Source organism: Erpetoichthys calabaricus, chromosome 1 (genome assembly GCF_900747795.2).
Source record: "Erpetoichthys calabaricus chromosome 1, fErpCal1.3, whole genome shotgun sequence".
NCBI lineage: Eukaryota > Metazoa > Chordata > Cladistia > Polypteriformes > Polypteridae > Erpetoichthys > Erpetoichthys calabaricus.
The window spans coordinates 214510825-214528416 of NC_041394.2; the positions used below are offsets into that span (position 1 = coordinate 214510825).

Genomic DNA, 17592 nt, shown 5'->3' on the forward strand with positions numbered 1-17592 from the left:
TTGGCTTAAGTTTTATTAACACTCAGGTGACTAATAAAATATCAATAATGACATACTTTGAGCTGCAAGTTAAAGTAGTGAGTTGTCCAAATTTGTTTATTAACATTTCAAAGAACCTTTTCTTTTATTTTGTAAGCTTGATGTTACAGTAAACTTTGCTGAAGTTCTGTTGTGGTTCAGAAAAGGCTCAGTGCAGTCCACATAAGTGCACATACTCAGTATGGATATAGCCTTTATGAGGTTGAAGAAGTTATAGATTACATCTCTTGTAACTGAACAAGAATAATTGAAGATGAAACTATTAATATGGATTAAAATTTATATCTCATTTTGGCAGTATATTAGTAGTCTTCTCCTAAATTTCATTATAAAGTCAGATACTTCTGTCAGTTTTACTACAAAATGCTTCATTAGCAAGCAGAACAACATATTCTAGGGAAAGCAATGTTGGCAGTGAGGCTGTGGTTTGCTCCAATCCAACTGAAAGTTAAAAAATAAAAACAATACTAATCAAAGAAAATGTTTTTTTTTGTCTTAGTATTACCTTACATGGAAATTGTTATGCCTAATCAGATTTGTTCATGAAATTCTTGTTTATAATATTGCACTATAATTAAAAAAAAAAATGTTTTTCAGGTTGCTTCCTCCAGCTCTACCAGATTTTGGCTTAATCTCTTCTTTGCTTATGGATTCTGTTGCTATTGCAATTGTAGGATTTTCAATGTCAATATCCATGGCAAAAATTTTTGCTATCAAACATGGATACAAAGTTAGTGGCAATCAGGTAACTATGTGTTTGGCTATTTTGTTAAGCAGATTTTAATTAAGTAATCAATAATAATTTTTGGTCTGTCATTTGAAAACTTCTATGTATGTATTCTTTAAAACATCAGAAACCACACCTTTTATGGTTTAGTGAAATGTTATCATTTTGGTTAAAGATGTTTGTTCCACAACAGTTAAATTTGACTGTTATCTTTAATGCTTGTTAATCCCCATGATGTGACTCATTTTTATTTTGAGTTGGGTATCCCTACAGTGCATCCGGAAAGTATTCACAGCGCATCACTTTTTCCACCTTTTGTTATGTTACAGCCTTATTCCAAAATGGATTAAATTAATTTTTTCCCTCAGAATTCTACACACAACGCCCCATAATGACAACGTGAAAAAAGTTTACTTGAGATTTTTGCAAATTTATTAAAAATAAAAAAATTGACCAAGCACATGTACATAAGTATTCACAGCCTTTGCCATGAAGCTCAAAATTGAGCTCAGGTGCATCCCGTTTCCCCTGATCATCCTTGAGATGTTTCTGCAGCTTAATTGGAGTCCATCTGTGGTAAATTCAGTTGATTGGACATGATTTGAAAAGGCACACACCTGTCTATATAAGGTCCCACAGTTGACAGTTCATGTCAGAGCACAAACCAAGCATGAAGTCAAAGGAATTGTCTGTAGACCTCCGAGACAGGATTGTCTCGAGGCACAAATCTGGGGAAGGTTACAGAAAAATTTCTGCTGCTTTGAAGGTCCCAATGAGCACAGTGGCCTCCATCATCCATAAGCGGAAGAATTTCGAAACCACCAAGACTCTTCCTAGAGCTGGCTGGCCATCTAAACTGAGCGATCGGGGGAGAAGGGCTATAGTCAGGTAGGTGACCAAGAACCCAATGGTCACTCTGTCAGAGCTCCAGAGGTCCTCTGTGGAGAGAGGAGAACCTTACAGAAGGACAACCATCTCTGCAGCAATCCACCAATCAGGCCTGTATGGTAGAGTGGCCAGCCAGAGCGCAGACTTGAATCCGATTGAACATCTCTGGAGAGATCTTAAAATGGCTGTGCACTGACGCTTCCCATCCAACCTGATGGAGCTAGAGAGGTGCTGCAAAGAGGAATGGGTGAAACTGGCCAAGGATAGGTGTGCCAAGCTTGTGGCATCATATTCAAAAAGACTTGGGGCTGTAATTGCTGCCAAAGGTGCATCGACAAAGTATTGAGCAAAGGCTGTGAATACTTATGTACATGTGATTTCTCAGTTTTTTTATTTTTAATAAATTTGCAAAAACCTCAAGTAAACTTTTTTCACGTTGTCATTATGGGGTGTTGTGTGTAGAATTCTGAGGAAAAAAATGAATTTAATCCATTTTGGAATAAGGCTGTAATATAACAAAATGTGGAAAAAGTGATGCGCTGTGAATACTTTCCGGATGCACTGTATATCAGTTGTATGTTAATTACCAGTGTTTTATGATAATATTTTTTTTATTTTCCATTTCACTTTTAAACTGCTAAATCATGAAGTGGCAACTGCTATAGACTTTAGTGTAAAATTTTTAATAATTATTCTAGTGGTGTTGTTATTTGTTATTGTAATTCTTATTCTTGAAAACCTAATTTACTATATTTATGGCAGCATAAAGCTATTTAGTTTTCATTAACTTTGCATGTAGTGTAAAAATTTTAATAATTATTCTAGTGGTGTTGTTATTGTAATTCTTATTCTTAAAAACCTAATTTATTTATGGCAGCATAATGATATTTAGTTTAATTAACTTTGCATGTTTGTAAATATGTTCTGATTTTATACCAATTATTTTTTCCCCATCCTGTTCCAGGAGCTCATTGCTTTAGGTTTGTGCAATTGTGCAGGATCATTTTTCCATACATTTGCAGTCACGTGTTCAATGTCCAGAAGCTTAGTCCAAGAAAGCACAGGAGGGAAAACACAGGTATTTTACAGACTAAGTTAAATGATGTGGATTGTTGAAGTAAATGACAGAAGTGCATATTTCTTTGAATAGATACTGTATGAATATAAACTTTACTTGGAGGCAGTGTAGAGTATAAGAAAAAGTGGTTTTGCTAATTATTTGAAAATTGCAAAACAGTCTTTATTTACTATGCATTTTAGGGAATAAAATGGGAATAAAAGGGAATTGTATTGTGTGGCCACTAGGGTGCTTAAACAACATAAATAACATAAATACAAATCAGTTACCACTGATTTCTCATTCTGACATAATGATTTTTTAATGAAATCACTATAAATCAATCCAAAACAAAAAAGTTAAACAGATAACAGTCTCAGTCTTTTGAAAGTTCCAGTCCTGGTATTAACCTTAAATGTATTTTGACCTTCTTCAGTCAGTCTCTAGGGAGTATCTTAGCCCTATATCCCTTACCTTTACTTGGCAAGAAGCTTCCGTAGTTATCAGGTCTAGGTTCCCCTTTATCACAGTAATGCCTGGTTTGAGTCATAGTTGATACTTCTTGCTCAAAAAAGCAAACCGGTCAGAGTTGGTCTCGTCCGTTACAGGAGATGGACATCTGAAGCGGAGCTCCGTTAGCAGTGGCTTTATTTTCTCACGTATTTCTTATTATTTAGAGATATCCTGTATTTACCCGACCCGAGGAGCTTCCACTACAGTATATAAACATGAGTAACAAGAGAAGATGTCAGAAAGAACCAGAAAAGAAATTTAAAACTACATCAAAGTGTTGACAGACATCAAGCCCAAGTGCGAGGTACGGCCTCTCGGAGACTGACCTGGAACTGGCAGACGAATGCGCAGACTTGCTAGGACCTCGCTCCACCGCATCGTCTCCATTCTAGAGCGAAAGTGGGAGCGAATTTGCAAGTGATGCAGGTCACGATGGATCGCTGATTTCAGAAGAAGATCGATTGAAACTAGAAAAGGCCCTGCAGTACGTGCTCTCATGTACTCCTTGCGAGCCCAAAGCATCGGCTGTAATAGGAGCGGCAATTCCACCCGCGGAGCACGAAAGCCAAAGCGACCTGTCCGAACTGAAAGAGATGATCGCAACACTGACGACTGCCACCTCCACAGCCATAAATGAGCTTAAGAAGGACCTTAAGGGGCTTAAGAAGGATAACAAAGACCGGGAAATGTGTCTATTTAATCATTTTGATTCAACCTTTAAAGGTATAGTGGGGAAAATAGAGGAACACATTGAAGAAAATAGATCCAAACTGAAAAAACTTGCCGGTCAGCTGGATGACGTTAAGCAGGCATTCATGGCTCGAATTGAAACAGCGGAACAATTGGCCTCTGACGCCGATGAAAAAGCTACAGCTGCGAATTCCGAATGCAAAAAACTCGGAGACAGACTTGCAGCCCTGGATGATGGGTGCAGAAAGAATAATATTAGAATTGAAGGTCTACCTGAGAAACGAGAAAGTACAAACCCAGTGAAATTTGCAGTAGAATTACTTTCTAAAATAATTGGAGATGACTTTTAAACCAGATACCGAGATAGCAGCAACTTATCGCATACGCAGTTCAAATACCTTTAAACCTAGGTCTTTTATTGTTCGCTCTGAGCGACTATGATGTAAACTTGATGTGATGGCACTTCTCAGACACAAGCAAGAGATTATATTTGAAAATAATCTCATCCATATTTTCCCTGATTTCTCACCTTTAACTGCTGCAAAACGGGCAGCCTTCTTCAACATTAAACAGCTGTTATGGAAAGCCGATATCAAATACAGCCTCTTGTATCCCGCCAAACTAAAAGTGGAAGTTCACTGCCAATTTTATGTATTTTCAAGCAAGGAGGAAGCTGAAAAGGAATTAAAGAAGCTGTTCCCGACACTCTTTTGAAAGACAATAATGAGCCATATCCTGGCATGGCAAGGAGCTATCACCTGCTGTCTGATCCACTTGTAAAGATATGGGTATTATAATCATACATCCTTTTCTTTACTTGGATGCTATAAGTTTATGTTTTAATTACAGTTATAGACGTGAGTGTGTGGAAGTTATAGACGTGAGTGTTTGGATGTAATTAAAGTAGGGTTTTTTTTGTTTTTTGTTTTTTTTGTTTTACTTCCCTAAAGGAGACTGTTTAACATCATACCCTTGGTTTATTATTATTTCTATTATTGCATTAGGATTTACTTTGCTTATCTTAGACCACTTTTCAACACCATTCCAAGGGTTCATTATTTTATTATCTTATTATTTTAAAATTGCTGAAGATTATATTTTAAGCTTAAAGACTGTTAATGATTATGTCTTTGGCAGATAGAATCTAAACTTTAGCGGCAATAGATATCTCTACTTTTTAATTCTCAAACGCTGCTGCGGGGCGGGGGGGCTTGTTTTGTTTTGGACATGCTCTGTCTCTCGGTATGTCAGAGGACTGGGACATTGTGAAGTGGGGTCTAGCCTCATGTGGGGTGGCAAAATGGGGGGTGGGGGGATAAGGGGGGGAGAGAAGGAGAGCAGGCTATATCTAATCTATCCTTTCAATCCTTATAATTATAACTATCAACGCAACAATAGGCTGTATGGCAATAACTTATGGGAAATTTGGAATTTAAGATTAAAACTGCCTCCACTACCAGTTAAGACTATAAAATGACATTAAAAATTCAGAATCAATGTCTCCATGATGGGACAGTTAATTTTGTGAGCTGGAATGTTAAAGGCCTGAATCACGAATTAAAGAGAAAGAAAGTATGCTCTCACCTAACAGGCTTAAACGCTAAAATAGTATTTTTACAGGAGACCCACTTACTAAGCAAGGATCAATTCCAGCTACAAAAAGACTGAACTGGCCAAATGTTCCATTCTAGCTTTACAAAGAAAACTAGAGGTGTGGGAATTCTCATACATAGAACAGTCCCATTTGTAGCATCAGATGTAGTGTCGGACCCTGAAGGGAGATATGTGATGGTCATGGGCAACTTATATAACAGTAAAATGATTTTGATAAATGTTTATGCACCCAATGTTGATGATAAGGAATTCATGCAAAATCTATTTGCATCCATTCCCAATGTGAACACTCATAAAATTATAATGGCTGGGGACTTTAATTGTGTTTTAAATCCACTCTTAGATAGGACTCCTGTAACAGGGGGGACGACATCTAATACTGCAAAGATAATTACACAGTTTTTAAATGATCACAACTTATCAGACCCCTGGAGGTTTCTTAACCCAAACTCAAGAACATATTCATTCTACTCACCAGTGCATTATAGCTACTCAAGAATTGATTATTTTTTTATAGATAATAATTTCCTGCCTACAATTAAATCATGCAAATATGACACAATTGTTATCTCTGACCATGCCCCTCTAGTCTTGGAGCTAAAATCAATAAGCCCCTCACACTCACCTCGCAGATGGCGTCTTAACCCTCTTTTATTGGCAGACGAGAACTGCACAGAATTTATATCCAAACAAATCAGCTTCTTCGTAGAGACAAACACGTCCACAGAGGTTTCTGCAGGAACACTCTGGGAAACTCTAAAGGCCTTCTTAAGAGGACAGATTATTTCATATCTCTCCCACAGAAATAAATTAGAAACCAAGAAAGTGTCAGAGCTAAGAAATGAAATTACTAGAATAGATGAAGAACAAGCCAGACGTCCAAATGAAGTTCTCCACAGGAAAAGGCAGGCCCTGCATACAGAACTTAACATCTTAACAACTAAAGAAACTGAACAAGTTATTTATAAGTCTAGACAGCATTACTATGAACACGGAGAAAAAGCTAATAAGCTTTTAGCTCAACAAATTCATAAACAAGAAGTTCACAATGCAATACCAGTAATCACCAACAAGAATGGAGAAGAAATCATCGACCATAATAAAATAATGCACACATTTAGAGATTACTATAAGTCTTTATATTCCACTGAGCCCAAAGAAGACAACACACAATCTGATGCATTTCTGGATACATCACAGATACCACAAATAGATGCTTTAAGTGCTGAGGAACTGGATAAACCTCTAACGCTAACAGAATTACTAGACGCTATAAAGTCACTACACAGCGGGAAATCATCAGGCCCTGATGGTAACCCCGTAGAATTGTATAAGAAATTCTCCACTCAGCTAGCTCCCCTCTTATTGGCAACATTTACAGAAGCTAGAGACAACCAAATACTACCTCAAACATTTCGACAAGCATTAATCACCATCTTTCCTAAACAAAATAAGGACTTGTTACAATGTGCATCATACAGACCAATTTCACTCTTGAATAATGATGTTAAGATTCTCCTTCCTTCTAGCTAGGATTTTTGAGAGTAAGTGCTGCCCTCGGTAATATCACAAGATCAAACTGGATTTATTAAAGGCCGACACCTATCTTCAAATCTCCGACGCTTGTTTAATGTTATATATTCACCAGCAAAATCAAACACCCCAGAGATATTACTATCATTAGACGCAGAAAAAGCATTTGATATGATTGAATGGAATTACCTTTTTACTACATTGGAGAAATTTGGGTTTGGCCCGAATATTTGTGCATGGATCAAACTACTGTATACCAATCCAGAAGCTTCAGTTTGTATTAATAACATTTGCTCAGACTACTTTAAACTAGAACGTGGTACCAGACAAGGATGTCCCTTGTCGCCACTGTTGTTTGCAATCGCTATTGAACCACTGGCGGTTCACTGCCGAAATTCTTATCAGATAAAGGGGATTGTCAGAGAAGGACTGGAACAGAAAATTTCTCTATATGCAGATGATATGGTCTTATATATATCAGACCCAGAAAACACTGTCCCCACTGTTTTAACAGCACTAACAGAATTTCAAAAGATATCTGGTCTTAGAATTAATCTGAATAAAAGTATACTCTTTCCAGTGAATTCACAAGCATATAATATTAGATTAGATTCCCTACCTTTTACCATAGCAGATCAGTTTAAATACCTAGGGGTAAATATCACAAGTAAACATAAAGCTCTCTATCAACAAAATTTTGGCGTCTGTATGGAAAAAGTTAAGACTTGCATAGATGGTCAACCCTTCATCTCACTCTAGCCGGAAGAATTAACATTGTTAAGATGAATATCCTTCCTAAACTTCTCTTTATTTCAAAACATTCCAATATATATCAATAAATCATTTTTTAAACAGTTAGATTCAACAATAACCTCATTCTTTTGGAACTCAACACACCCACGTATCCGAAGAGCGACCCTACAAAGACCTCAGGCAGAAGGTGGCATGGCTTTACCTAATTTTCAGTTTTATTACTGGGCAGCAAACATACAAGCCATAAAAACCTGGACACAAATAAATGAACATACACAGGCTTGGTCCGCAATAGAAGTAAAATTCTGTAGTACTTCTTTATATTCCCTGCTCTGCTCTCCAATAAATGAAAGTTATCGCAAATATACTAATAACCCAATTGTGCTTTACTCACTCAGAATATGGAACCAAATTAGAAAGCATTTTAAGATGGAAAATCTTTTATCAGTGGCACCTCTGCAAGAGAACCACCTCTTTCAACCTTCGCAAGTATATCCAGTTTTTAATACCTGGAAAAGTTTTGGGATTAAAATGCTCAGAGATCTTTATATAGACAACATATTAACATCTTTTGAACAATTAAGTTCAAAATTCAACCTCCCAGCTACACATTTCTTTTACTATCTTCAAATTAGAAATTTTGTTAAACAGAAATTGCCCGATTTCCCCCACCTTGCACCCTCCACAATGCTGGAAAAAATACTGCTCAATTTCGAGGAAATAAACACTATTTCCGCAATATATAAAATCTTATTAGAGTCCCTACCTTTCAAAGATCCAAGAGGACATTGGGAAACAGATCTCTTAATCAATATATCAGAAAAGGAGTGGAAGGTAGCAAAGCAGAGAATTCACTCAAGTTCTATATGCGCAAAGCATAGAATTATTCAACTAAAAATTATATATCGAGCCCATCTGTCTCGCTTAAAACTGTCCAAAATGTTTCCAGGGCAGGATCCAACCTGCGAACGCTGCAACCAAGCTCCTGCCTCACTGGGTCACATGTTTTGGGCCTGCACCAAACTAACATCATTTTGGACAAAAATTTTTAAGTGCCTCTCAGACAGCCTTGGTATCACAATCCCTCCTAACCCATTAACAGCTGTGTTTGGTGTTCTTCCAGATGGACTTGAATTGGAGAAGGACAAGCAAACGGTGATTGCATTCACTACACTTTTGGCACGCAGACTTATTTTGTTAATTGGAAGAATCCTAATTCTCCTCTTATAAGTCAGTGGGAAACCGATGTTTTATATTATTTGAAATTGGAAAAAATCAAATTTTCAGTTAGAGGATCTGTACAAAATTTTTTCAAAACATGGCAGGATTTAATCAATATTATTTTAGAATAAGAGAAATAACTATTACCGCATTTAACTCCCTTCTCCATCTCTTATTTACATAGATATTTACTTCTCCCTTTCTTTTGTTTAATGTTGCCTTATTAAAAAGCCTTAAGCAATTTTCCTTTAGCTAAGCTCTCCTTCTCAGGGGTGGGGTTTGATTAGTCTTCAAATTTGTTGGGTTATAAATTGATCTGTTTGTATGGAATGATTACAATGAAAATTAATAAAATAAAAAAATATAATATATCAGAAAAGGAGTGGAAGGTAGCAATGCAGAGAATTCACTCGAGCTCCATATGCGCAAAGCATAGATTTATTCAACTCAAAATTATATATTGAGCTGATCTGTCTTGCTTAAAACTGTCCAAAATGTTTCCAGGGCAAGGTTCAAACCTGCGAACGCTGCAACCAAGCTCCTGCCTCACTGTGTCACATGTTTTGGGCATGCACCAAATTAACATCATTTTGGACCAAAATTTTTAAGTGCCTTTCAGACAGCCTTGGTGTCACAATCCCTCCTAACCCACTAATAGCTGTGTTTGGTGTTCTTCCAGATGGATTTGAAATAGATAAAGGACAAGCAAACTGTGATTGCATTCACTACACTTTTGGCACACAGACCGATTTTGTTAAATTGGAAGAATCCTAACTCTCCTCTAATAAGTCAGTGGGAAACCGATGTTTTATATTATTTGAAATTTGAAAAAATCAAATTCTCAGTTCGGGGATCTGTACAGAATTTTTTCAAAACCTGGCAGGATTTAATCAATAATATTTTAGAATAAGAAGAATTTTCTTTTCCTTCTCCATTTATCTTTTTTTTTGCCCTATTAAACTCAATAATTTAGGCTTGTTTACAAGCCTTAAGTATTACTCCTTTGGCCATGCTGGATGCTTTGCTTTCAATCCTATTTTTTGAAAAAATTGATCTATATGTATGGAATGATTACAATAAAATTAATAAAAAAATAAAAAAAGCAAACAGGTGGGTGTCCATGTAGATCCTTATTTTATAATTGATTTTAACAACACATGACTTAAAGTGGAAGGGCTTCATTGCTTTAATTTGATGTCACAAGGTGGTGTCTGCTCTCAGGAACTTACAGCTACTTTAGTAAGCATGTCTTTTTATTGTGTTCCCCTGGAAAGAGAACAGAATATGCTTTTAGGCATCTAGAGTCCCTTGTCCATTTTCCCAATATTCTTTGTTTTCATCCCAGACTTAATTAATGACAATTAATTTTGATATTAACTGGGGTTCACATGCTTCCTGCATGGAGTTTGCAAGTTCTCCTTGTGTCCATCTGACTCTCCTTTGCATGCTCTGGTTTCCTACTGGACTTCAAAGACCTGCAGGTTAGGTGGATTTGTGATGTTAAATTTGCCTGTGTGTGGATTGGCACCCTGTCCAGCGATTGTTCCTTCTTGTGTTTGCTAGAATTGGCTCCAGCTTCCCGACAGCCCTGCCCTAGATAAGCAGGTTCAGAAAATGGATGGATGAATAATTTTGTTATCTCTGGTTTCTGACAACTTCCTAAACACATTCAGGTTATGTTGATGGAAGTCTCCAAACTTATCAGGAGACCCAGGTTCGCTTCCCGGGTCCTCCCTGTGTGGAGTTTGCATGTTCTCCCCATGTCTGCGTGGGTTTCCTCTGGGTGCTCCAGTTTCCTCCCACAGTCCAAAGACATGCAGGTTAGGTGCATTGGCAATTCTAAATTGTCCCTAGTGTGTGTGTGTGTGCGAGTGCCCTGCAGTGGGCTGGTGCCCTGCCCGGGGTTTGTTTCCTGCCTTGCACCCTGTGTTGGCTGGGATTGGCTCCAGCAGACCCCCCGTGACCCTGTAGTTAGGATATAGCGGGTTGAATAATGGATGGATGGGGATAATGATTTGTATTTTAGCATGTTCTCTTTTAACAGTACAAAGTGCAGTGACATTTAATGTAGTGGGAATCTATTCCATTACAGATTTCTCAATTCACAAGGCTCATGCTTATAACAACTTGATAAAATATCCACTGGGTTGTGTATATGTTGTTTTATATTAACTGTATGTGAATTTTTGTTTAAAGATATACATTTTATTATGATTTTAATTGTTTTACATAGGTGACTTAGCAGATTGGCAAGCATTTCTATCCATCCATTATCCAACCCGCTATATCCTAACTACAGGGTCATGGGGGTCTGCTGGAGCCAATCCCAGCCAACACAGGGCGCAAGGCAGGAAACAAACCCCGGGCAGGGCGCACGCACACACACACACCCACACACCAAGCACAGAAATTAAAATTTTTACAATTGTGTGCCATTGTATTATAAATATTTATAAACCCTATTTTTCTACTGTATTGTAAATAACAAATATCTGAATCTTATATTTAATCACAGTCATGTTATGTTCATTGCTATATTGCAGTACTAGGGTGTTGTACCGTGTTAGCCATTATGAATGTAGAGAAAAGCCAAGCAAAATGACACCTTTTATTGGCTAACTAGAAAGATTACAATATGCAAGCTTTCGAGGCAACTCAGGCCCCTTCTTCAGGCAAGATGTAATTACATCTTTACATCTTGCCTGAAGAAGGGGCCTGAGTTGCCTCGAAAGCTTGCATATTGTAATCTTTCTAGTTAGCCAATAAAAGGTGTCATTTTGCTTGGCTTTTCTCTACATTGCTATATTGCAAAAGAAAGAACCCTGATAGAGTTTTTACATGTTGGTTTTTTTTTTTTTATTGCTAATTAACAGAGGTGTTCAGTGAAAGCATGCTATACTTAATTTGTAAGACAAGTGTTTATAGAAAAAAATTGAATATATTAATAATTATTTAACTTATATAAATGTAGTCTGTTGTGCACAAACAGTATTAGGAACAGTAACAGTTTAAAAAATAGAAATGCTTTGTTATTGTAGTGTGAGCATATAATATATGTAAAATAAAATGCTTATTTGATTTCTTCCAGATTGCAGGCTTATTGTCATCCCTTGTGGTTTTACTAGTTATTGTGGCAATAGGATACCTGTTTGAACCTTTACCTCAGGTAATGACATTTTTGTTTCTTATATTTTAATTAGTAATTTAGACAGCCAGGTAAAGGGTTGTCCTCAAAGGCTTTTAAAAAATGTCTGAAAGGTCATGGGTATCAAAGTAGTTATATCAAATCCAAATAATACTTTACTTTAAAAGAGGTTATAATGAATAAAAAAGCACTGTTTGTTTAACTTAGGGTGCAGTCAGTACCTAGGTGGAATTTTTAAAATAATGAACAGAGACTTTTACCCATGTTGTTGTTGTTTTTTTTTTTTCTTTCATTTCACTTATCTTGATTTGAAACATCCTGAATATTTTTTGACCAGACACAGAGAGCTGTTTAAATTTTGAGTACTTTTGGTAGCTGGCATAAAATTAAAATTAAATGATTTTTCTTTTGTGCACAACAACATAAAATGTATTGTAGTATTGCTAAATTTTTCATTTTCAGTGACAATGTCAGTCTGATTTTTACCTTAAACATACTTTTTAGGAAACGTCAGATTTTCACACTCACCACCAAGAAAACGTTTGCAAATAAATATTGTGATTCAATTTTCATGATACATACTGTATGTAAAATCTGTCTAACATAAAAAGGTAGTAACTGAGCATGTTTACATCATAATGGCCTTAGAACATTTGTATCCGTGCTATAACGCATCATTCCTCTAAAGATCAAGCAGCTGAATGTTTTTTATACGGGCTGCATGCTTTGTTTTTGTAATGCCAGATGGTCAGCTTGATGTTTCATGTCACTTATTAACCATACAGATATGACAGTGAGACAGGCATGAGAGTCTTCCTGCAGCAATGACTTTCAGCACTATCAAGGTGGATCTGAGAAGAGCTGCATCACTCTCAATGCTTTCCACGATGTACAAAGATGTGGCACTTTTCATCGGTTGCCCAGAAGTGACTTAGAATTATTAACTAACAACTTACTATGATGGAAATCATTCTTGTAGTACTTTGACATCTGGTATTTGCTGTCACAGTTTCTGGTGTGGTGCCTGTTCTTAATAAAAAAAATGTCTTTATTTTTCAAGTTGAAGAATTTCTTCACAAAATGTGTATATATTAATTTGCCACATGAAACTGCATTCTAAATTGAAACATTTTTCAAAATAAAAAAATATTAGCCTACTCTTTTGTTTTATAATGGAGCTTATGAGTACTTGGGTCCCACTGTAAAAAAAAAAAAAAAAATTTCTTAAAACTTACTGAATACATCCACTTAGTTCAATTTAAGAAAATTAGCCTTTTGTCTATCTGGGGCATGCTTGTAACAACAAAAATAATCTGGAAATAATAATTATCATCACATATTTTTGGTACTATTATCTCAAGGTAAGGATAAATCTATTGGTCATTTGTCTGCTTGCAGCAAACACCGTAGATGTAATTATGACAACTTCTACCCTTTGCCAAACTATTTCTGCTTATTTTTCTACTTTGGTTTCTGTAGTTATGTTTCTTCAGCAGTCATGTTCTGGCTTGAAATAATTGACAGATGCACTCTCAAATCATATGATTATTTTTTTTTCTTAAACGGCAGCCTTAGATTTTTTTTGAAAGAGCCAAGTCATGTGCATATTGCTCTTTCCATGGCATGTTGTGCACACACGATTAAAGAAATACATATATTTGAAAAATGAAAAGGCAGAGTGTATGATAGAGCAGATTGAAGCACCACAAACCAGTCATTGAATTTTTAATGAACGAACAGTCTTTTGTTGCTGAAGATATGAAAATAAAAGTGAGGACAATGTTTTTGAGAGAGTAAATTCCCTCACACTCGCCAACACCAGTCAATTCCGTAAATACATGGGAAGAATATGCAGACTGCATGTAGAACCTGATGCTGTGGGGCAGGAAGGACAGCTCTGCACTATCACTCTGCCTATGCTAAAACATCTGTAGTAAACATCTGGATGGTTAAACTTAGGTGAAATGACATGGCTAAATTGGCGTGAGTGTGTGTTAGCCCTTTGATGAACTGTTCCTGTCTTGCGCCCAGTGATTCTAGCTGCCCTCTGATCCTGCCCTGGATAAGTGGTTTAGGAAGATGGATAGATGCTTACCTATAACTTTTGTTCAGTTCTTGTCACTTGATTACATGCTACGTATGTGTTCAATGTTCTCTCTCATCAAAGGGCACACATGCATCTAGTGGCAACAGGCAATGTTCCTGCGAAATAAGGTTCCCATATAAGTGAAAGAATATACGTGATCGTGTGACATTTTTCAGTTATTTGTATACTTGTAAGTGTGTGCAGAACAGACATACAATTCACATCTGGGCATCAACATTTAATGTCAATAACAGCTGAAAGGTGCTGCAGAGATGTCCTTTTGAAATGGATGTATGTCACAACAATGTTTTGCTTTTTATTTTTTCTTTCTTAAAACAACATGGATATGCTCTATTTTGCAGTATGTCTGTGATCTCAAGACAAGAATTAATACTCGGTAACATTTTTACCTAGAAAGTGGTAGAATTTGGAATGGTTTAAGGCTTTTTTTTCATAATAGGACCTATGTACCTATAAGCTTAATTATAAAATGCAAGAGTGGCTAGTCATTGTTTTTAAACGTATAAGTAATGCTTCACTTTAGAATGCATTTTGATGTGGCAAATGAATAAATGCCATGATTGTTAAGAAATAACTTCAACTTACTGAATGTATTTTTTTAAGCAATGGGTTCCATTAATTTCTTGCAACTGAAAAGTACTGAATCCTGACTTGTAAATTACTTAGACAGAGGTGTCACCAGGGCAGCTGTTTTGAATAGACCACTACCAATAGTATTTTAATTCAGTTAGGACAGATGTGTTGAACTTTTCAGTGAGACATATTTTGGACATAGCACGGCTTACTGACCGTGAGTACATATGGTAAAAAAATGTTTTTCTTTTGCAGACAGTACTGGCTGCTATTATTATGGTAAATTTGATGGGAATGTTTAAACAGTTCAGAGATATCCCATCCTTCTGGAGAAGCAGCAAGATAGAACTGGTGAGCTAATAATTATTTTTACTCATGGGATAAAAAGTTTTCCACTTTCAAACTTTTTTTTTTTTTTTAAGAACTGGTAAATTTTAGAGAAAAAACAAATACATTGTACACACTTAATTTGTGTTGTATTTTTATCATTTGCATATTCTAGGATGTGAATATGTAGTTATAGTTTAAAACCACTGCAAAAGAGACAGTTAAGCTATTGGACAAGGTCCAATGCCCTTGTGTTCTTCTATAAGGGGCAATAAAGAGAATAATGCATTTTCAAAAAAGTATCGTTATACAACATTATCAGTTTTATGAATGAAAAAGTAAGTTTATTTTATATCAAATCTATCTTTCATAATCTTTGCTATGATTTTTGTCTATTTAGCAAGTTAGCCATTTTTTAAATGCTTTATGATTCTTGGAACAGAAATAATGAAAATGGAGTTAAGAAATGTTTTTATACAGTCGCATAGGTCAGCTAATTGGAAAGATCACATTTCAAGTAATTGTCAAATAAATGGAAGTTAATATATTCATTAAACAAATGAAGTAGTGATATTAAATTGATAATACTTATTTCAACCTGCCCTTACACTATGCAATACCTAAGTTACTTTGTGGAATCTATATTTTTGAATTCACTTTAAATTTCATAATTGAATTTTTGGATAACAAGCTATTAATGCATTATGTCATTACTACATTATTGAGTTGTATTTGTCAACTTTTGATTAAATTCACTCGCCCCTTACTCTCTCACCCATTAAATAGCATATTGAAAGCTGTAATTAGAAAATAAGGTGATACGTACTGTAGCAGTTGAGGTATTTATCCACCTCTTGAACCCTCAGGTACCACTCCAAACACCAGGTAAAAGTCCAAGACTTCTTTATTTTTAAATAATCACGTGCACAAAGCACCCTCCACTCCACACTACTCATATAAATCAATACACTATCACAAATACCAATCTTCCTTTCCCAGACACTTCGCCACCCTACCTCCCAGCTCAGCTCAGTGTCTAGGCTTTCCCAGAGTCCTTTTATACACCCTGACCCGGAGGTGTTCCTGCCCAACAGTCCACAATTCCTTATTCCTTCCGGGTCAGGGTAAACAGTCCTTATCTTCACCCCGGAAGTACATCGTTTCTTCCTGTCCCAGGATTATGACGCACTTCCGGGTTATAGGGTATATATGAGACCCCGGGCCTCCCGACAGCGACTCCCAGTGGTCCCCAAGGTATCCAGCAGGGTCTGTGCATAAAAACTACATAGTCCATGAGACCCTGCTGGAATTCGGGGCCCATCCATGCTGTCGGGAGAGCTCCTCCTGGCGGCATGGGGGTGAGAGCCGGAATAGGAAGCCGGCCATCCTTCACAGTACCCAAGTAAGACTGTTTATAATTTGTAGAATAGATGGACAGAGCCTCTTATTACATAAGTTTCATCTTTCCAGCATACAGGTTTAATTTACTAGTCTATCTCTGGCACAGATTGTAGAGGAATATATTCTTTGAAGAGCAACTTTAAATTATTTCTCTGTGCTTATGAAACTACAATTGTTCTCCCAATCTTGTATCCTTGTTTGTAAAAAATGTGTAGGTGACCTGTTGATGTGATTGGGAACTTGCTACTTTTTCAGTTCAGTCTTTTTAGAAACAATGATACAGTATTACTAAAAGGGGTATTTTAGGGAAGAAAGAAATACTAAAATGATCAAAATCTATAATTTGCAGTAATATTTCTGTGGCAAATTGTTTTTTTCACAAAGCTGTTCTAATTAAACAAGTGTCTTCTATATACAGTATATGTCCAGAACTTTGAATATCTTGCTTAAAAACATTTAGTTGTGTTAAAACCTTTAAAGAAGATAAAAGTGCATGATTTGCTTCATAAAGTGCCTCCAACACTAAATTCTAAATTAAATTTAAGCATTGTTTTACTGTAACTTTAAACTCTTGTAGGTTGCAATACACAGTACACTCTGATTATTTGGGGTATTTTGTAGTTCAGTAAAATTATGATGCAATAGTTATTAACGGAACTTTGGAGAAAATTTTCATTCTAGCGAAATCTGCTTGAAAAGGCCTGATGATGTTCATAATGGAAATTAATTTTTAATGAAGTTTTTTCCGAACTAATGGCTTTTAAATAAAAAATATGTATGACCTACTAAAGTGAAACAGTTCAAGTTTAGACTAAAAAAAACATAGAATTCACAGTATATTGCATACTTTTTGTCAAATTTAGTTTGAACCCTGAAATCATGGTATGTTCCTTAGAGGAAACTGAAGTAGTTTTAATGGCAAATGGATGCTTTCTTACTCAGTTAGTTTTTTAAGCCCAGCACATGGTAATGCCTGTCTGGATGTCATTTTTCAAACAATAAAC

The 17592-nt window shown here is 36.2% G+C and overlaps 1 protein-coding gene across 2 annotated transcripts in view; it reads left to right on the plus strand.

Moving 5' to 3' along the window:
• slc26a5 (solute carrier family 26 member 5) overlaps window positions 1-17592 on the plus strand; it is a 100302-nt gene that overhangs the window by 65835 nt on the left and 16875 nt on the right. For both annotated transcript variants that reach the window (XM_051923748.1, XM_051923751.1), the window contains exons 9-12: window positions 637-784; window positions 2619-2732; window positions 12124-12201; window positions 15116-15211. In XM_051923748.1, coding sequence (XP_051779708.1) covers window positions 637-784; window positions 2619-2732; window positions 12124-12201; window positions 15116-15211 — 436 coding nt within the window. The remainder of the gene's footprint in view (window positions 1-636; window positions 785-2618; window positions 2733-12123; window positions 12202-15115; window positions 15212-17592) is intronic.